Source organism: Lonchura striata, chromosome 6 (genome assembly GCF_050655825.1).
Source record: "Lonchura striata isolate lonStrDom1 chromosome 6, ASM5065582v1, whole genome shotgun sequence".
NCBI classification, from domain to species: Eukaryota; Metazoa; Chordata; class Aves; order Passeriformes; family Estrildidae; genus Lonchura; species Lonchura striata.
In genome coordinates this window covers 27,570,201-27,592,856 of record NC_140708.1, presented here as the reverse complement: position 1 = coordinate 27,592,856, position 22,656 = coordinate 27,570,201, and the positions used below count along the sequence as shown (strand labels likewise).

Below are 22,656 nucleotides of genomic sequence, written 5' to 3'. Positions count from 1 at the left end.
GGACTCGGGTTTTCTTTGGGATAACATGGAGTTCTGCCAGGAGTACAAATTAAATAAATCAATGACTAGCAACCCACAACACACACCACAACTATAAACAAAAATTATTTTATAAAACCATCTTTCAATTTCTATAATTTCCTGAATTCCTTCAGTATGATAGATATATCATACTGTGAAATGGATAACAGGATTAACAACAGCATTCCTGAACCCAGCTTAGGCCAACACAGTACCACATACCACAAGCATCAGCACTCCCATAATAAAGAAAACAGGACCCCCTAAGGGCTGCAAACTCCTGGTACGTATTCCATGGCACAAAACAGTTACAGCCTTTAGTAGCCTTTAGTTTGGGTGAGAAACTAAATCATTTGCTAACTGGCCAAGCTGCTCTATGGTCTTCCAAAATCTCATGGCATCTAGTGACCAGGAACTTTGCCACTGAACTCAACTGTCTGGTACACCAGTGTGTGAATCCTGTCTCTACAAGAGCTGCAAGATGAAAAGCTTCCCTTGCCAGATAGCTGCTGCAGAAAGTGACAGTGACAGCCAGATTAGAGATGGAGTGAAGATACAACATCACCTGACTTCCAGTCTGCTCAGCAACATAAATCAGAGGGTTGAGGCAGACCTGATCAACAGTTGTAAAACCACAACTGACACAGCTAACACACCCTCAGTAATCAACATTTCAGTTGCAAAAATAATAAAGCAAAGTGATTGAGCCATACAATTTTAAATATGCACTGCATAAGGGTAATATTATATATACTGAAAGTCCAGGGGGAGATTCTCCTTCATAAAGAATTGCTTCTTTATTTTAACATCTTCCACAGAGGAACTTCTCATATTTTTAGTATGCACCCAAAATTTTTTTGAATGCAATACTATCCTTGTTATAAATACAGAACCTGGCAAAAAGATCTGAAGAGTACAAAAAGGGAAAAAAAAAAAAGTGTATTTTGTCTAGTAGCATTGTAGAAGTCTGCTTTGATAACCCTAACATGAAAAAGGAGAAAAATTAACTTCTTGATGGTGCTACGTATTTGAAGCACCCTTATTTTAACAGTGCATTCTGCATCTACCAAATTAACTAAACTACCAGATAAGGAACTACAGTGTAATCTTAAAACAATTTGAAAACTAATCCTCAACATTTACTAATGGCAATACTCACTGTTAATCTTACTTTGCATTCAACTACCCCAATAAATAGCTATATCACCATTATTATAATTCAGATTTTTTAGGCTCTACTCTTGCTATTAGAAGTCTTTATTAGCATTGCTTTTCTGTTTCTTTAAACACAGCTTTTGCTTAAAGCAAACCATAGCAACTGCAAAGAAGTTACCTGCACCCCCTAAGCTCAGTGTGAATTGCTCAAGCATTGCTAATTTTGAAGTGGGAGGAGTTGAAGAAATGAGGTCTTTTTATATAAAAAGCTTAAATGACTCATGAAAACTCTTCTGGCATAGCTCATACATGCTTGACAGCAACAGAAACACATATAGCACTGTCCATCACTCAAGTGCTGTACAAACCAGCCCAAGAACATTGGGCATAACAGGCTGTTTCTGAGACTAGTGAACTGGCTGTTCCCAAGTTTCCTAATAGGCTCTAGGAAAGACCTTACACTTGACATTCAATTAATCAATGTTTAAATATAATAAGATACCTGGCATAACAGTCCAGGAGACTTCCACTTGGCCAAAATGTCTGCAAGCAAACAGGTCAACAGGGTCCACTCAGCATTTCTGACCTTGGCCAAATTTCCAGGCTAGTACCAGCTAGTACCAGAATGGTACATTGTCAGTGGTGAAAAACCTGAAGATTTTCCATATCATTCAAAGGGAAGAGCTGCACACTAATCACTGGTGGAACAGAAGTGAACAGACTGCTGAAAAGGGCAACTAAATAGGAACTAAGATCAAGAGATATTTCTTGATCTGAATGTCTGGTCTACCTTAGCCAATCACTTTCATAGGTTAATCAGATTACAGTTGCTTTTCACTCTCCAGCTCTCTTTTTAAGATGTTCCAGAATTTAACTCCACTAGTGATCTGATATTTATTTTCACACTGATTTTAGCTAGAACCAGCTTCTACACACTACTGTTGCCACCCACAGATTTTCCTTTCTGTCAATCCTGCTTCCAGCTCTCAAATCCTTGCATCTTTCTCTGTCACCTAAACATTCTTGGTCATCTGGTCAGCACAGCCAGAGATTTATACTGCTTTGAGTGCCATTGCCCTGGTCCCTAAACTTAATATGAAAAAAATTTTCTAATAGAGAAGCTCAGGCTGGATCACATCCACAGATTGTAACAATATTGTTCTTCTTTAAGCTCAGATGTTGCAGCAGAAAGTTCAACAGAAATAAGATCATATGGAAACAATGTGCCAAATAGTAGCATATCCAAAAAAGTATAAAGTATCACAGACTGTATAAACAGTATGATATGTGTCCTGAGAGATGCCAAAGCACCTGGCTCCATTGCTTTTCTCTGCCATCACTGAAAATTAAAATCAAACAGAATAAACGCAGAAACTGTCAAAGTGCTGCTGGCCTTCCATACTGAAGACAAAGCATCCACAAAGGAAGAGCATCAATCCATCAGATGACTCCCAAGTGGCTTTCCTTAATTAGAGATTAGCTAACATTAGAATTGGCAAGTGAGCAGAAGGCTCCACACACAGCTACTGCTTCCAGCTACAGCCTTTACCTCCGCTCCTCCGCACCCGACACTGGCCACCTACCCCCAGTATTCTCTTTGTCTTCTCCCACTCAATTTTCTGCCTGAAAAAACTCTCCTCCTTTTATGTGCCAGGTAGAACTCTCTCCGTTTCTTTCAATACTTCCTTACACAAATTCCCTCCAGCTTCTTTGTTCCACTCAGCTCTGTTGGGGAGCCTCTACTGCTATTATCCACACTGCACCACAGGGACATTGCTTAAGTCATCACACACTTTGTCATTCCAGAAGACAAGTGTGGGCTTGAAGACCTTCTGTAAAGCACACCTGATGGGGCAACCTGGTATCTCAGACCTTACAGTGAACAGCTGCTCCCTTTTAGCTGTTCATGCAGCAGTGATAGCAATTCTTCAATCCAAAATAAAAGCCTGATGGTCATACAAGGGACAGAAAATACTTCAGAAGTCTTGTGCTCTGGTTTGGAATTGTGCGTCACACAGATCAAGACCACAGAAAGAGACATTCTTTCACATCAAAGGCAGCAGCATTCTGGGTAATCAAAATGCAACCTTGACAGGGTAAGAGTTAAGTATGAAACAGATCTCCAGACAGGGCTGGCAATTAGCATTTATTCTGCAACTTATATAGCATTCTAGAAGCACACCTGGAGCAGCCAGGACCTGTCCTTTTATAGCTGTATGTATCATTTCACCCAGGGTCTTCCAGCCTGCATAAACCACTTAAGCAGCTACAGAAGAATATCTCTGTTCACCTAAACATCCTATTTTAAAAAAATAATAATTTTGAAACATTCTGTAGTAGTTTACTCCCAGAAGAGGATCACCCAAAATACACAAAAATCTATCCTAAGTATGGAGCTCTTCAGCTGCATCAGGTGTGCCAATGTTTCAGTTCCTGCACAGAAACCTGACCAACCCAAGTATTTTTGTATTACTGCTTTGCTTTCAAAGCATGTGCAGTACTTAATACTTCTGAGGCACTTTATATTTCCAAAAGGTCTATGTAAACACCAGCTAATTAGACACAGCTAACAAGAATATCCCAAGATGCTGAATCTCAGTGTGTAGTGAGTATGTTAATTTTTTTCTCCTTCCCTAAAATAGGGAAAGTTAAGGATGCAAAGATGCCTATGAGTGTGCTCCCTAAACTGTGGAACAATACTTTCAAGCAAAAGGTGCTATATTTCAAACTTCCATTCTGCCAATGCATAGAAAAGACCCAGGCCAGCCTAGCCAAATAGAAATGGCTCTGGTTCACTGTAAATGCTAAGATATCACACACATTGTCAGATACAATTTCCATTTACAACAGACATCCACATGGTACACACTTGTCACCCTGTTCTTTCAAAAGTTTTAAAGTTCTTTTAAAAGTTTTCTATGCCTTCTAATGTTTACATATTTCTACTAAAGTTCCTCACACACTTGTCATGTAAATAATTATTCTTTGGCATTCTCCTTTGTGAGAAGAGAGAATAGACAGTTAGTTTAACCAGTGTGGTTGGACAGGTAACAACTTCATCCTCCAATCCACTATCACTTTTAAAATTCTATATATTATAAAGTCAAAAATAAAACTTCCTCTTTTCCCTCTTTTACATCTAGGGTAAATGTGTGAGTTTTTTTGTGTCGTAGTGTGACACACACTCATCTCCTGAACTGGAACTACACTACAGCCAAGGGGCTCTGTTGTGAGGAAAACAACTGAAAAGGAACCACTAATCCCTTAATTAGTGGCACCCACTTCACCTTCTGCAGGAATAATTTCGGAAGTCTGAATGGGCCTCATGTCACATAAGGTGAAAATTCAGTAACTGAAAATGACTCAGGTTGTTAGTTCACTTCTCAGCACCTACATCTCAGCTGGGCAAGGCTACTGAAGGAAGTACTCAGTGTCAATTGAGAACAGCTTCACAAAACACTGATCACTGCCTCCTTCAAAAGCCATCCTCTCCAATTTGTGATGGGAGTTGCATTACACCAGACAAGTCCCTGATCCTAGGTCTCAAGCACAGCTCCAGGAGTACACAATTAGGTCCGTGTTCCCTTGAATTTTCATAAAGCTCTTGTTTAAGCCACAACAGCAAGGGGATTAACTGTACTTTCCTGGCTGAGCTACTTCACTGCTTGCTGGATAAGAACTGAAGCACAGACCATATCCACCAAAGACGCCTGTTAGGTCTCATCATCCATTCTCCTACTCCCTTCCCCAGACCTCCCATGCAATGACTGCATCATAAGAGTCCTACAAAGCTGTCCACTAGATTATGTCAGACTCCACAATACTTATTTATCTATCTTGGGATGCAAGTGGCATGAACCAGACTATCTACCATCAACTCAAAGGTCAGAGTTAAAAGCCTTTCTTCCCTCACACTGACATTTCAAGGCTGCTCTCTCCAGGAGTTGCATACACTATTCTATGTGTGAGCATCTCTTGCAGTAAAAGGAAAAGCAAGGTCCATCTCCCTTTACCCAAGAGCCTACCTCCTTTCTATTCACAAAGATCTGAGAGAGAAACACTACTCCATAAAACATTACTCCAATTTCTCCAATCAAGTAAAGAGAGATTCAGGTAATGGAAAAGAAAAACAAAGACATTTGGATACCATAGTGAGCATGGAAGACAAGAAAGTAAATTAGCTACCATTATGATAATGAACTGGCTTTCCAAAGGAGGCAATTTGCATGTAGCAACTAAGAAGCAACATAAAAATCCTTTAACAGAACTGCTGTTTCCTTTTCAACCCTGCAGCAATGGAACAATCAGTCACGGCCACAAAACCACCACCAGCACTTTGGGTTTTTCCTATTTGACTCTCTGCAGAGGCCAAGTACCTGACCAGAGCTCCCTCCAAGTGTAATGAAGCCTCACTCTGCATTTCTTCTGGTAGCACAGCAGCTTGTGAACAATCTGAATGCACCGTCTGGAAAAGAGAGGGCAAAGGATTAATGACATTGCATCTTCCCACAATTCTACAGCAAGCCTGGAAAAATTGCTGAAATCAGCAGCAGGGAAATTCAAAGACAAATTCAAAGACTATCAGAGGAGGATGGGAGTTGTGACTTTGGCCTCCTAAGAGGAATCAACACTCACAAATAAAGATTCTGACAAAATGGAAAAAGGGGCCTGTATGCCAGTTTACACTCAAGAGGATAGGACTGACCACAAATGCATGTTTGCTGTTCAAGAAATACTTTTCACTCTCTGCTACAGTAACCTAAGGGCCTCATAAACTCTACAAAATTAGTTACAACACTGCATCAACTTGCAGTCTCCATATATCTGAGATACTACAAGCTATTGTAAAATTTGGCCACAATGGAGCTTCTCCATTTCTCTGGTCCCAGTGATGAGGCTAAAGGAAATGAGGGTGTCAGAAAAACTACAAAATTCTTAGTTTGAGGTGTACAGTTTAATTACGTTAAAAAATAAAATAAATATATTTCTATCAAATTTTCCAGTCTTCTTTAAAAAAAATTAAGTATGAGCTTTGGAAAGTTCATGCAGTACACTGCAAGCTTTGGAATCTCCCAAAATACAAGTAGTGAACATTTCAAGACTCCAGATCCTGTAGGTCTCTATAGCACTTAGTGTTCATACAGACTATTAGGTGCATAAACATTCTTCACAAATAACATCCAAATTAAAAATACAGTACAGTGAGTAAATTCTCTAACACTATCGTTACGGACAAGACAAAAAATATATAAAAATTTGAATTTGTCAGGCCAAGCGATTTTTAGATATTAACATATAGAAAAAACAGAAGGAAGACTAAAAAAAGGAAAAATCCCTTTCCTCCCAAATCCCTATTTCTCAAAAACACATTATCTCATTAAAACCCACATCTTTCTGAAGACCAATGACAGACACTGCACATCAGATAAACACGGAGAAATTAAATTCTAAAAATCTGCATGGAATTTATTCAAAATTAGGTGAAAAGTTCAAGATGAGGCTTTAAAACAAGGTTGTAGCAAAAAAATAAGCATAAGGCATGCATTATTCTTTTCAGACCTGTAGATAATCCCAAAAATACCACAGTAAGGCAAGAACTGAAACTAACTTTGAATAAAGGTTAAACTATTTATAATCACTGAGCTTGACATTAAGTGCTGCATTTCAAATTGGATTCTCACAAATTCAACCAAGAATAGGAAGCAACACAGCTAGGATAGATAGCTGTCTTCAGATCAGGAACAGCAACCCCTATGGGGAGAAACTTCCTATTTCTGGTATTAGTGGTACTGGTCAATGCCCAGCACCTTTTCACCTCTGCATCTGCTTGGCTGTAAGTCAAGTTATGAAGTTATCCATCCTGGTGTGGGGTCTCTGGTTTGTAAAAGTTTTGTGCTGAGGATTCATAATAGAAATAATGGACAAAAAGTACTTAATGTAAGGAACCTGGATTTCTCTCTTAAATATTAATATGCCCAGCCTTGTGCAGCTTCATATTGTCACCTCTTAAATGTACTGCAGAGAAGCATGACACTACTTGTGCATTCAGAACACCAACTTTGTCTGCAATGGGATGGTTTCAGACAGGAGTACAGTGAAAGGACTGCACAAACATGCCAAAGTAAATGGATACAAATGTACACTGATGGTTGCTACTGCTCATTATTTCTAGTGCTATGGGGTTTCTAGATGTGATGTTGCTTTTGAGTCCAAGCATTTCACACCTTTCTTGTGAAACTCCAGAGCATTACACCTATCTACAATTAGTTATGCAATTGTAATAAAAAAAATAAAATTCTCACAAACTCAATTGAACTCTACAACCCTTGAAAAGGAAGTGTAATTGCAAAGTTTTTTGGGCAAAATCAGAATATGCTGAAAAGTTACCTGATGGGAAAACATCCTATGTGTCTCTATCTTCCCTACAGAATATAGTGCTGTTCACACCTTGGGGAAATCGAGCACTGTACAAACAGTCAGAGTAAAGCCAACAAACTGCCTAAATTCTACTTCTGCCCTCCAGGCTAAAGCAGTACAAAGCACTGGAGAGGCCCCTGTGGGACACATGGAGTGCTCATGAGTAGCTCTGTCCTCTTGTCTCCTTTTGTCCATTGCTGTTTTAGCCCTTTCTGTTTAGCAGGCCATTTCAGGCTTATACCTCCCTCCCTCTCCCCACTGCCTTCCAGGCCTCATGCCAGTCATCCTCACTTTTTCAAAACTGTCTTTTCTGTTTCTAGACCAAGATTCATCTTCTGGGAAGTGGGGATTGCAGCAATGACTCTGTGTTATGAAACTTCTTTTAGACTGAAAAGCTCTTTGTGTTAGATCAAGTAGATTAGGAAAACAGTCTGAAATTCAATTGCTTTCAATTTTCTGGCACACAGAGAATTTTTGAAGTAGAAAAAGTTACTGTAAGAGTTCTGAAAAGCCATCCTGCTCCCCACCAGCCACAAAGGGTTATTTCAGCCAGAAGATTGCTCTATGAGCAGGATTCTACGTAAATTCAAACTTCAAATGAAATCACAGTGAGTTACCCCACAGACACTTACACATAGAGATCCATAGGAAATTCTTTCATCATGTGTGTTACAATGAATTCCACCATCAAATCTGACAGAAAAGAAAATGATAAAGTAAGTATTGAGCTGGCTACTGTTAGCTTTTAGTAGACTACAAGGAAGTCAAACTGCCCCACCTACCTATCTCTACCAGACAATAGTCTTACTTAGATGAAAGGGACTTCACTTTTTTGTTTGTTTGTTCTAAAGAATATTAGACATTTGCTAGAACTAGAAAAGAACCTCCTGGAAACTGAGGATATATACTGTAATTTGCTTTGAGGCACTGCTTCCCCATATGGTTTCCCCCACTATTAGTCAAATAAAGACTACACCATGAATTCTGATATTTACAATTGCTCAAGCAATATTTCAAGCCCTGTCACTAATGGAAAATTCCGTTAAGAAGCGCATTTTAGAAAATTATTCAGAAACAATGCACAACCTAGATGCTACTTAAAGAGACATTGTAAATAACATCTATTATTCCTAAAACAAATTCTGAAGCAAGTAAAGCTAGTTTGATCTCAATATAGGCTAAGCTTCTGCTTAAGACTAATTCGGGGAAAAAAGGAGAATGTGTCTAACATTTAAGTGCTTCCAGTATGAAGATAAGAGGCAAAGAGTATAGAAATACAATTGAGAGAACCTAATCAAAGATAACTGAATGTGTGTGGGGGTGTGTTCAACCCAACTTCAGCATGAAATGCTTATACCAAGCCACTGGTAACAATCATGAGCTGTAACCTCCTAGGGCAGTAACAGCCCAGCAGTGTGACTCAACAGTGACAAAAAACAGTGCAGGTGAAGAGTGTATGGGATCTGATAGCTCTAGAAAGATTCTTCATGCAGCTGTGTCTTGGCTTCAATAATCACATTTGAAAATGTTGAAGTCTAAGACTGCTTCTGTACCATCAGGCTGAACAGCTATTCAGGGATCCAGGCTCCATCCATTTCTGAACCCACATGTGCTTTTGGCCTCCACACTAACGAGAGTCACAACTTAATCATGTGCTGCATGAAAAGCTTTCAACTACGCCTCCATATCCACAGGCAAAACCAATCCTAGCTACTGACATTCCTCTTGTTTTTTTGGCTCAGAAAAGGCTCAATGCCAACACATTTACAATTATGTTTTTGTGAACCGTAAGTCTGACATCATCATATCATCTACAAAGTACTTGTCATTGCTACCACACTCACCTAAACGCTAAATTTATTAATCAACTGCCCTCCCTCTTGTTAAAAACTCAGTTCAAATGGGCCAAGCAGTGTCTGTAAAACTTTCTGTAAATGTATATACGATTTATTGCTCCAGAGCTGCAATCTTGGATTTCTATGCGAGATAGCCAAGCACAAAGATGGGCATGGATTGCTGGAAACATCTTTAGTATGTAACTGTCTTTCTTTTAAGTCTATCCATTGCTCCATTTAATCCTCAAATCTCACATTTCTAATGCCCAACGAGAGATGCTTCAGGAGCCACAAGCACACGGTGCCCTGACAACACTCACCGAGCACTGCACAAACCAGCGGGCGGCAGGGCAGGTTCTTGTCCGCTGCTTTCTTCCGATGCCTCATCGGCTTCAAACACACAAAGATGAAAGAAGTCAGCAGAAGCCTGAAGTGACAGTCTGTGTATTGCTGTATTTTTCAAGCTAACTGTACAATCAGCACAGGCTTCCTTTTGCCATTTTCTCCAGCTGCCATCTTACACATACTAACCCTAAAGGCCATGGCTGGAGCAAAACTGTGCCTGCGTTTCAGCATGCTGATACTGGGGTCTTGTTTCTCTAGCTGTGTGGCTGGAAGGCACTGTCCTACTGAGGGGAGGGACCCCAAGACAAAAACAAATCACACAGACATTCCTCCCCTTTGGTTAACATAGTGATTTGTTTCTGACACAGAAGTCTAATTGGCATTCTTAACAGTGTGTACAGTAGTCAATAGCTTTGGTGTTCATTGAACAGACCAGAAAGACAAACTAGATAGCAAATCCGTTGCCAAGGGGTAATGACTAGCATTCCTGCAGTATGGTCTCCATAAAGTAAAATGTTTGTTTCTTTCTTTAACAGTGACTTTCAAGTGCTGCTTCACTGTCAGATGAGGTGGAACTTTGTGCCAGTACCACAAAGACACAATGCATCAAGTTACGATAACCATTCAAGTTACTTGTAACTGCAGAGTTTCATGAGCCAGGTAAGGACACTTTCACCACAGGAAAAATCTCTGGAAAAAATACTTTCCTCCCTGAAGGTGAATTACTCCACCCAGAATGAAGCTAAAGCCAAATAAAAGCACTCAGTGTTAACTCCAGCTGGCTATTATGTATCACATGAGGGCTAATGCTTACTGGAGATTAAGGCAGAACATTCTTTCTACCACTGATTTCCTCAGAGACCTCCTAATACACAGCTCCTCACCAGCTAGGCAGGCCTCTGAATTCACTGACAGGGCAAAGAGCTCTTTGTTCTTTGAAGAATGGAGACATTCTGAGAGCAATTTCAAAATCATTCCACAACTACTGCATTTCTGACAGTATTTCCACATGCCTTAGCAATGTAGGTTAGATGTCTGTGATACAATTTCCAACATATACTTTCCATACATACTCAAACCCTCTGTGTTTGCATCCTAAAGAGAAAACAATCTGGAGGAAAAGACTCACCATTCTGTGTAGGTTTACACGAAAATTCATGTTGTCATCATGAAGAAAAGCATTGGCATATTGATCCTATTGAAAAGGGCAAGAAAAGGGAGGAGATATGAAAAGCTGAACACCCTTTGAAAGTTGACTTTCAAATCCCATGTGTCTCAGTGTCAAACTCCCAAGATACAGCCATCAAGCTATAAAGCCACCTGTCCATTTCTTCTTGTGCCACCTATGTTTCCAATCATACACAAGTAAACCTCTCCTGATCCCCATTCCACTTCAGAAAAATAAATTGCTAAGAAAACAAGCAGTAGTTCAGTCTAACTTTCTCCCCCTTTGCTCATTTAAACTCTGACTGTACATACCATGGTGTCACAAGTTTAACAAGTGTTCCAGGTGTATAAGAGGTGGTTCTCCAGCACCAGTTCTGTGACTGTGTGGATAAAGGTTTCTTCTGGCATTTTGATTCCAGAAGCTACTGCAGTACTAGCAGATAGGTTTATGAGCTGTTCCACCCATCAAGCAAATCTCAGCCCAAGACCACCTCTAAATTAAAGTCTTCTCCAGATAATGCACAACCAGAATAGGTAATAAATATACCCTCTCTTTAATATCAGAACCAAAGAATGCCCTTGTTATGCAGGAACAGAATTTCTTGTGTTATATGCAGTCACCTAAAGAGCAAGTGCCAAAACCATTTAATTAAAAAAATTTTAAATGTAGATTATTCCTTTTCAGGCTGCACGCTGAAGAAACATTATTACAGAATCCTTACACAGTCTATCAACCTTACTGCTTTTTATCCTTTAAGGATAAAAGGTCTTTATTTGCAAGCAAGCAAAATGTAAATGCCACATAAGCACAACCACCATTCAGGACATCAGTCAGCCATTAGGACATAGTCCCCATGAGACAGGGCCACATTCAGCCAGGACTGATGACATAATGCTGTGATGCTGCTTTCTCACCCTACTGCCACATTAGCTACTTGTCTTGCTTGTAGGGACCTACAAACACACGACTTACTTTCAGACTTGCATCCTTCTTTGGCAGAAGGGATAGGGCACAGCCCACGTTTACCATGAACAGCACAGAGCTGAAAGCCATTAGCACATTACTCATCTAAAAGCCACACCACAGGGTCACTCAAAAGCTAAGAGAGAAAAGGCTTAGGTTCACTCTTTTTTCTCTGCATCCCCAGAAGCTGGCTAACTCAAATAAGATGATCCAACTTTCAAGTTTCAAGTCAACTTTAACAGTACTGCATCAACTACATTAGCAAACATGGTACAAGAGGACCTCACCACTCAGTGCCACAGGAGGCAGGGGGATAGAGCCCTGTAACACACCATCAGCTGAGCAGCTTCACAGGAGAAACCTACCTCTGCAATGCATGTCAGGATAATGAGGCACAGCTTGCCACTGTGCAGCCGGTGCTCATCTGCAAAGGAGACAAAACAAGTCCTCCATAAGCCACACAAGCCTAGAAAGGCTGAAGAGCAAGTCAGCTGTTGCAGCAAAAGAAAAGCCCAGCCTGGAGATTCTTCACAGTTCTACTTCCTCCATGATAGCTAATAGTCTTAAGCACTCACCCTCCAGCCTGGCCACTAAAGCCCACCCACTTGTCACCAGTCTGCACCAACAACAAAGGTTCAGATTTGAACTTCAAACAGCATTATAACTACCCCCTGGGCTTCTGTCTCATTCAGTTTTACTTCCACAGATACTCTAAATACTGTCCTTCTGTCACAGCAGAGACACACTGTTCCCTCAGACAAGGTGGAAAGCAAAACATCACCTTTGCTGTAGGTTATGAAACAAGCAGCAAAGCTTTCGGAGAGGCACAGCACTGCATAGCAAAAGAATTGCTGACATTATGCTCTAAGTTCCAGGTTTTAACCCCAGTATTGAGAGACATGACTCTCTCTCTACTTTGCTCTTTGCAAAACCATGAAAGAAGGGAATTTGCAAAGACTTAGCATTTTAAGCCAACAGTTTCACCCTGATGATGTTTCACAACTTCTTATTCATCTCACAACTTCAAACAGCTTTTGCCTTGAATGATAGCTGGAGCAAAACAGATGGACTAAGGCAGAATAACACAACTTTTATTTGGATTATTTAAAACTCCTCTCAATTTTAACCTTGAATACAAAAAAAACCCCAACATATAGTCATGGAGTAACACAGGATAGAAGAAATCTCTGGTTCAATCCTCGCTCAAAGCAGGGCCAGGTAAGATCATGTTCTAGAAGGTACTGTCCAGTCAAGCACATTTAAAAATCTTAATTCTAAAAAACAATGTGCTTGGACCACACACCCCACAAAACCCACAAAAACAAACCAACAAAAAACAACACACTGATAACTAAATTCTGAGAAGGTTTAATGTTGCACATTCCCAAGATTTCCAAAAGCTGCTCTAAAGCACAGGAGTACTAAACACACCATCCCAGACATCTGCCTTAGAGTCAAGCTCAAAGAAGAGGGATATCTGAAACAGTCAGACACACTTTCATATAAAGCAGGAAACAACATCAGCCAAATTCCTTCTTTGCAGATGACTTTGACAAACACTTTGATAGCTGGTGTGTATACGTTAATTATAAAAACAGACAGAATGGGCTTAGCTAGGCTGTTCTCTCTAGCTTGACACCCGTTTTGTTTTCTTTTATATGCTGCTCAGGGACAGATATTTACTAACAAGATGTGCCCCAAAGTGTGATGATTTCATCTTGCAGCACTAAGTAAGGTGAAGAGGAATTTTGGAATGGGAGAGTTAAAAGCCTCTTCCATCTCCTTACTTCAGCTAAAATGCTTAAGTATGAAGTTTTGTACTTCAGCAAGAAGGAGAAATGACCTAGAATAAAACTGATACACAAGAGTCTTGTTATTTTTGTATTGTAAGGCCACCCTGTTTATTCCTGTAGGTGCTGCTACCACTTCTGTCTCTGGGGATCATGCTGTAAAGGCTCCTGTTTCACACCAGGGACTCTGCCCTCTGCCACTGTATTATGAACATCAGACCATTTTCAGGAGCTATGGGGCAGCTATGCTAGCAGTTACTTGCACACACACTTCACACTTTCACAGAAACCTTAATTAAAGCAACAAAGCAGACCACTTTCTACAGGGAGGTATAGCAGTATGAGACCTGTTTCACAGATGGGAGAAAATGACACAGAGGTTTTGTTTCTCCCAAGGCAGCTGCCTCTGAGTGACACAAGGGAGGATAACAAGAGAAGGATCTAGCAAACCATCTATTAAATTATGCTCTCTGGGACAGGACCAAAACATCTGTCTAGTCCTGGATGTGGGACAAACCAGTTTCCCCTCTAAGTGTTCTCACCTGTCTCAAGACAGAAGGAGTAAATTAGAATTATTTATTCCTCTTGTTATATTGGTATCACATAGAAGCATAGAATACTTTAGGTTAGAATAGACCTTTAAGATCATGGAGTCCAAACGTTCATCCAGCACTGCAAATCTCCCAGTAAACCATATCCCTAACTGCCACATCTACATGTCTTTTAAATACCTTCAGGCATTGTGACTCAAGGACTTGCCTGGGCAGTCTGTTCCATGCTTGATCTTATACAAGAAAAAAAATAAGGCAGTGCTCCACATATAAGGTCAGGAATACACCCATTAGAATTAATAAGTATTGGTTTGGAAGGTACACTTTTTAAATGATCAGTGGAGCTCACTGCATGAAGTGCTGTGGTGGGAAGGAGATCTGTCAGCTGCACGAATTTCAGACCTTATACAACTTAGAACCAAAGTAAAGAAAGAAAGAAAGAAAGAAAGAAAGAAAGAAAGAAACATCAACTCCTGTCTCATAACACAATAAAGTTATCTCTCACTGGCTTGTTTAGTAACGAATCCCTTCTATCAGATTTCGTTCAATCTGAAACTAATCCTGTGTGGCAGTTTCCAAGACCCTGTGCAGACTTTCCACATTACAGTGACTAATAAGGGCAGAAGTTAAATTGAAAAATATAAAATTGTTCCATCGGAGTCTTGGATCAGCAAGACAGACCCTGAGAAAAGCAAATGAGAGAGCTGGTAAGCCCTCCTCACGTGTGCAATATATTAAAATGACTGAGCCAAGACTGATGTGGTTTAGTTCAAAAGACAAAAGCAAGAGGAAACATGAAAGCAGACTTCAAATATGCAAGGGCTGACACATAGAAAAAGGAAATAATCCGTTCTCAATATCTATCTTGAAGAAGGTAACTAGTAATTAATTTAAATCACAGCAAAGAATTTAGGAAGCACACAAAGTTTTCTCACAGTAAGTATAGTTAAATGTTGGAATGGATAATCTGAAAATGGTGCTCCATTATCACAGTATATTCATCCAACCTGTCTGAGAAAAGATACAGGTAAACCTGATTCAGCCTTGGTTCCAAGGAGTTGTGGTTTAACCCCAGACAGCAATTAAGTACCATGCAGCTGCTCAATCACTCACAATGCTTCTCCTCTCCCCACAGTGGGAAGAAGACTTGGAAGTAAAAGGTAAATCATTTGGGCTGAGATAAGAACAATTTAATAACTGACATAATAATGATAAATCATCAGCGGAGTGAGAGAGGGTAATGGAACCAAAGAGAAACAAGTGATGCACAATACAGTCCATCATACAGTTGCTCACTGTCTGCTGCCCATCCCATCCCCAAACAACAACTGTCCCCTTCTGGGTAACTCCTGCAGTTTATATACTGGGTATGACATTCTATGGTGTGGAAAATCCCTTTGGCCAGTTCAGATCACCTATCCTGGCCCTGCTCCCTCCCTGTTTTTTGTGCTCCTCCTCACTGGAAGAGTATCAGACACTGAAAAGTCCTGACACAGGGTTAGCACTACTTAACCAGAGCCAAAATATCAGTGTGTTATCAATATCATTCTCATACTGAATCCAAAACCACAGCACTGTACCAGATACTAAGAAGAAAATTAACTATGTCCCAGCCAAAGCCAGATAGGGGTGCATGAAGTTCCTTCCGGTCCTAATTTCAATTATTACTTTTTCTTCAACTAGCTTGCTTACTGAACAAGTGCAGGACAGCCAAAACCAATTTCACTGCAAGCTAGTAGATAAAAGGAAACTGCCTGCTCTCTTATTCAATGCTAAGCATTCATGAAATTCAATAATTGATGTAACATAGCTCTGCAAAGATCTTCATATTTCTGATGTTATATCTAACTTAACAGCAAAAGTCGGTAACAGCTTGAAATACGGTGCAAAGATCACTTGTTATGTTCACACTGTGGTCCTGCCCTTATAACCACTGGGCAAAACAGCACCCTTGGGTACCCTGAGCAGGAGATTAAGCAATACTTCAATTCCAGCGAGCTGAAATTAACCCCACAGAAGTACAGGAGGAAACAAAAAGCACAACACAGAAAGATATTTTCTCAAGCAAATTACTGCCAGTGCAGTCTAAGTTGCTGCTGCCCTATTTATAATTACAGAGCTACCTGTTTAACCAAAGGACAAAGGAAGTACTTCCTTCTAATGATGAGCTTTGCCCTCTGAGTCAGTTTTTAAGTGTTCTTAAAAATACAGTTCTCTGGTCTCAGACTTTCCTCTTTCTGACAGATAGTTGTGAATCAGATATACTTGCACCTTCAGCACATAGACAGGCTTGGCTTTTAGGTATTATCATTTATTATTACGTTCTTTCCATACCTGACATCTCTCCTACTTTCCTAAGTCTTATCTCACAATAAGAAATCACTTAGTTTTTTCAAAAGGTGAAATCTTCTATCTTTCTATAAAGAGACTCCACTTCTATTTCTGGAGGCACTAGGCATGTTCTCATGCCCTCCTGCACTGTTGGCTGCATCCACAGAATTCACTCACCCTTTGTGTCTTGCATCACAATGGAGCTGTACTTCAAGAAGGTTATCAGCAGGTTGCTAGTTTGCACATCTGCATCCAAAGGCAGCTCTGCAGAGCTTATAACTGGAACAAAGCAGATAAGACACATTTATCCTATACAAATACAATAAATAACTATACAGATAACTAAGACACAGACTCACAGGTCTGGGGTATCATCAGCCTACTTGCAGGGCCACCTCACCTCCTCCTCCATGACAACCCAGGAAAGATTTTGTTATGAAGACTGGTACCATGCCCTCAGAGACCACTTCATCTGCTCTAAGTAAAGTGATATCCTTCCCTGTCCTGCCCCTGCTCCTCCTCCCAGGGAGATGACCCCACTGTTTTAGCACTTATCAACATGTCCAGCCTAGGGAAATCTGGATATTTGTACTGACACCAAATTAATTCTTTCAAGCAACACAGATAACAGTCACACAATTCTCATTTTACAAAGAGACGTGCCCAGGAAAGGCCCTTCTCTGTTTCAGCAGATTTTAAATGCGAGTTCCAGAAGGTCTGTGTCAATTCCATTCTTCCCTCTCAACAACAGTCTCTCTTGCAGAAGCAACACACAAGACATAATGTAACAAGTATTGCAGAGCCAAAGAGACAGAAAACCGAGGCCGAAACAGAAGATTTATAAAAACCAAGAAGCAAAAGCAGTCCCAGTTTGTGTTAGATACATCTTAACCCAGAAGGAAGCAGAAACATACTTTCCATACCGGCAGTGGTTCATTGGCGTTTCTCTAGGACACCAGCTGTACTTTTGCCACCTTAACAGTGGACATCATCTGCCTTAGACTTTACAATAAGCTATTTCATTTCCTCAGCTAATTGCACAATGTGCCTCCTCACTCGTTCCCCCATTCCCCATGCACCATCTGAAGCACTGAGTTTATGAGCTGTCAAGCCTCTATCATGTGACTGAGCCACATTTTTACTGATGACTGAGCCTGAGCTGTCCTAAAGGGCCATTCTCTGCCTTTCCATTTGGAAAGCTTTACGAGAAATATTGAAAGGGAGGAGAAAAATCAGCAGGAATCATTCATCATGCATTTACCTGCAGATCCTGACAGATAAGTCTGATACCATTTAAGATAAAGTAGCTCAGACAAAAAAAATCCCCAAACTGATGGAGCTAACCTAGGAATACTTCAGTAAAGCACTTAATACATTTATGTATAAAAAAAATTAAAAGTGAAGGAGATAGGTGGGAACCCAGAAAGAAATTTAAATTAAATTAAATTTCTTTCCTATTTCACATCAAAGACCTGGCACACAAAATACAATCAGAGAAATTACTGGTCTGGGAAAAAATTACTGCTTGAATTCTGTAGACATCAGTTCAGAGAATAATTTTTGGGGTTTTTTTCTGTGTGACCTGGACATAAGAAACAGTTGCTTGATAATGAACCTGATAATTAACCTGGCAGAAAGTTGGGATATGTAAACACAAAGGAGTATCAGACTGCACACAAAGAATGGGATACAAACAAGAACAATTAATAAACACAAGATGAAATTAAATAATGAAAGCCATAGGGTCAGGAATTCAGGGATTTATTTCCATGGCAAGCTGAGAGCTCATCAGCTACAAACAAAACACCATGATCAGATCACGAGGTGACAAGCTACCAACATGAAGGGCTCAGGAGTGCAGTTCTACAACATATATACAGAAATGCACTTCCAGCAGAAACACAAACACTGCAACGCCCTGCACAAGGTGCTGGTGAGGCCTTGTCTCAACCACTGTGAATAAATATGCAGAAGCTGTGTTCAAAGACAAAAAAACTTAAACTTTGACAAGTTTAAAGACAGGCTAGTATGCTGATCAGAAGAACAGAGTACCTTTCTTGTGAGACAGCAAAACACACAGGTGAGTAAATCAACACAAGAGGAACAGCGACCTCCATTTCAAGGGAGGCTTAACACCATGACAAATAGGTATGAATTGACAAGAAACCCAGGTTGTAAAGTTGAATATTTCTAACCAAGGAACAAGATGCTGAAACTGCCCCCAACCAGAAATTATTGGGAACAAATTTAACAGATTCAGCCAGAGTTTGATAAATTCAAGGGATTGTATGACGATACGCCTGCAAGCACAGGGCACCAGGCTCCAGAGTTAAGGAGACTTTTTCCAGCTCTATGCAACTGTCCTGACATGACAATAACATGACTGTTCTGGCTGCCGAGGGGGTGAAACTCACAGGTTCTCACATTCAGAACATCATAGATGGTTTGCATTATGATTGACCAAAGTCCCTCTCTTCTCATGCTATAAAGACAGCCTAAGACAGGGCTCCTTTTGCACCAGAAACAGATCTGCAGACCACTGATACAAACATCTTAAGTATTATCTCATCTCTTTTCTGCCTATGCTCAGGAATGCTCACGGCTTTTCTCACCTTTTAGGAAAGAAAAAGTTATTTATCATGAGACTGGATCTTGTAAGAAGTGAGGAATTACATGTGATTGTTGGATGACTAGCTTGGGGGCTCTGAGGGGAAATAATTTCATCCTGTACACAACGGTATTTTGGTTCAGAGAAAAGTCTGCTTCAATATAAAACACCTTGCAAAATTCCAGGCTTGTATTCATAACCATGTAATGAGGCAAGTAAGGCTTCAACTGGGGCAAAGGCAGGCACAGAAGGATGAAGGAGACAAGCCACCAGAATAATCCAGGATTCTTTAAACTGTGCAATGAGAGGCCCAGAGTACAGCAGAGGCTCTCATGGAACTCAGAATTACACAATCACCTTCAATACAAAACTGTAGCCCTTGGAAACAGCAGGTCAAATAGATCAATATAACTTCACTGTTTGAATCACATAAAAAAACATAATGGGGCTGTTAGGTTATAAAGGTTGCACATGCCCACGCATGTGCTGGTTTAGTCCATTCAGTCTTGAAGACCTGGGGCTCCTGACACATTACTAATGTGCCATGTCTGTTGGCAAAGTCTGTGCAATGAGACTGGAAGCTTTCTCACTCCCAATATTATGAATAGCTCAAAGATTTAGCTCAAAGTCTGAAAAATGTATTTATATCCCCAGTGGATCCTTCTTGAGCTGTTACAATGAACGTAGTGAATGAATATTTAACAACAGTAAGCAAACTGACATTTAGATAACTATGGTGACAGGCACACTTGATTTACATATTATGGATAAACAGTTTCTAGCAAAAGCCTCATTTCTCAAAAAAAAAGGAAGAAATCACTCTGAAGCACACATCGCTACTTATCCTGGTTCATGATACAGACCTTTTTTAACACACATTTTGAAACTTTACAGGTCTTAATTTACACTATAGGTTAAAAGTCAGAGAAATTTCAAAGTAGAATATAAACCCTTATTTATTCCAATAGCATAAAAGAAAAGCACCTGAAATTCACAGATGGATTTCTACACCTTAACGTCACTTCAAAACAGTTCAACTACACTTTTTTTAGTGCAGTAAAGAGAAAGCAATCTTATCATTCCAAAGTCAAAAAGCCTCTTGCTAACTGGCAGCCATAGGCAAATTTTACAGCTCAGTTGCAAGATTTTAGTAAACGAGGAAAATTCTGACAAATCTTTAAAACAGCAGTACTCAAGCACCACCGAACTAAACCAAGCCAAGGGCCACAAAAAAAAAAAAAATCACGTTGTACAGATCAACAAGGTGACAGCAGATAAAAATAAAGCAAGCTTCCCAATGCAATTGCTGCACATAAAGATCAAATCCTTTTCTTAAATTTAGTAACCATACAAGCCACAAGAAGCCTCAAACTTCTCAAGATCACTGCCTCTGCTAAAAGCAGGATGGAGGTTTTGTTTTTATTTTGTTTTGTCTTGTGGTAAATGAAAAAATACAGAAAAAAAATGCAAGCAAGCTGTAGATGTAGGTAAGCACAAATTCTGTCAGTCATGTAATATGGTGTGGGGGTGGATACATTTGTAATGAACACGTTGAACAGAAGCCCACAAAATGCCCATCCCTCCACATTTTATGTTATATGCACACAGAGACATAGGGGACTCTTTATCTGAAGCTTTTGTTATCCATGGCAACCAGACAGAATTCATCCATGAGGAGGATCATCCTTAACTAGGGTATCAAATGACCTGAATATATAACTGAGTAACCCAGGCTGCTTTTCCCCAGAAATATTTCTGAACTGTGTTCTATTCAAATTGACTCTGTTCCTTCATTAAACACTCTTCAGCTCAGATGCCATTAAAGTACATGAAAACAGCCATTTCATTTCTTCTCTTCAACTAGGTAATATCTATCCATACCTTAAAATGAAAGGGTTTTATTTTAGATGATTTCAAAGCATATTTATGTGGACACATAACATCTCATTTAGAAGAGAGATCTCAGGTTAAGCAGTCCTTTACAAAGCCTATCAAAGAAAAGGCAATAATAAGAGTGAGGAATACTTCCACACCCAGACTGAATTCAAATCCCAATTAATTCAAAGCTGAGGACAAGTGCATTAACGACAAGCAGGAATCCACAGTGATTCTCTGTAAATCTGTTCCAATAACAAATAATCCCAGGCAAAGGACCTGACACTAGAAATATTCATAAGTAAAAGCCTACACAGAATAACTAATAGGCTGGGTGTACTTTCATGCAAATATTGGGGCACTACTATTTTCAGAAGGAATATCAGCATAATTTCACTGAGCAATACACAAGGCAAAATAAAAATAAATTTGATCAAAGAATCTTGCTCATGTTTAGCAAGGCATATATTACTCCAGGAAGAGACCACCAAGTTACATCTGCTCCAGACAGACCTCATTAGTTGAAAACTCTAGAAAATAGTTTGCTAGTTATTTAACAGTTTTAAATTATTTTTCCTCAGGAGATCATTGCATTTTTACCATCTGAAGAAGGTGGGGTGGTTCCAAGTGGTGTGACAGGTGTTGTTGGAACTGGGCTCGTTGGTGATGTCATCAAACCCATTTCAGGATGGCTCTAAGAGAAAACACAAATGCACAGGTCAACTGCTTCCCCAGGCACTAGAAACACAGACCACTACTTGTATTGTTCCATGCTCTTGCACACTAGACATGACTAAAGAAGTCTCAAGAAACTTCAACCTCTTCTCCAAAGAACCAGACCATGGCTCCTGACCTTGGATGTTTAACGATTAAACTGTACATCAATTTCTCTACTCCACAAAACATGAAAATACATCAGAGTGGTGGCTCTCCCCAGCAGACAGAAAAAATCCCCTTCCCTAATGTAGAATGGGACAAGATTTGCAAAAGCCTAATAGCTTCTAACTCCCCCTAAAACAAACCAAGGATGTGCATTTGAAGTCTTCCCCCACGATCCTATTACTTCTATTTCTAAGAGAAAATTCTCCTTGCACCTGCCCCCCATCTATTCATATTCAAAGATAATGGCAATTTATTACTTTCCTGTCTCACTGTAAAGCACTGCAGGAAAGACACTGCAGGAAAACAGTGCATAACATAAATAATACTATCATTATTGATCCTCTCAGCTTCCATCAGCCAGTCACTCTCCCCATTTCATCTTTGCTAATAGTTGCCTGCCTAATTACTGCTTTGACTTCACTCTTTGCAAGCTTCCGGACCTATCCACACTGGTGAGAGCGTAGGCAATCTGCCATGCTATTTTTGAGTCTGGCTGCCAAGCAAAATGTCCATTTCATAGGGCAAGTTTTACATAAATGTATCATCTGCCTTAATATATCATCACAATTTCAAAATAAAAGGAAGATACAGAACTGCTGATTTGATGATAGTTAGTTCCATAGGATTTTTCACAAGTGGATATCCTCCACACTGCCTTTGAATATTTCATTTTATTAACAACTATAAATGTGTATATTTTATGGGAAGCACAGAT

The 22,656-nt window shown here is 39.9% G+C and overlaps 1 protein-coding gene across 2 annotated transcripts in view; it reads right to left on the bottom strand.

Moving 5' to 3' along the window:
• ARMH3 (armadillo like helical domain containing 3) overlaps positions 1-22,656 on the bottom strand; it is a 123,245-nt gene that overhangs the window by 78,955 nt on the left and 21,634 nt on the right. For both annotated transcript variants that reach the window (XM_021536380.3, XM_021536381.4), the window contains exons 14-20: positions 21,660-21,753; positions 16,754-16,855; positions 12,270-12,328; positions 10,903-10,968; positions 9,749-9,818; positions 8,226-8,286; positions 5,553-5,641 (exon numbers count right to left, since the gene is read on the bottom strand). In XM_021536380.3, the coding sequence (XP_021392055.1) occupies positions 5,553-5,641; positions 8,226-8,286; positions 9,749-9,818; positions 10,903-10,968; positions 12,270-12,328; positions 16,754-16,855; positions 21,660-21,753 (541 nt within the window). The remainder of the gene's footprint in view (positions 1-5,552; positions 5,642-8,225; positions 8,287-9,748; positions 9,819-10,902; positions 10,969-12,269; positions 12,329-16,753; positions 16,856-21,659; positions 21,754-22,656) is intronic.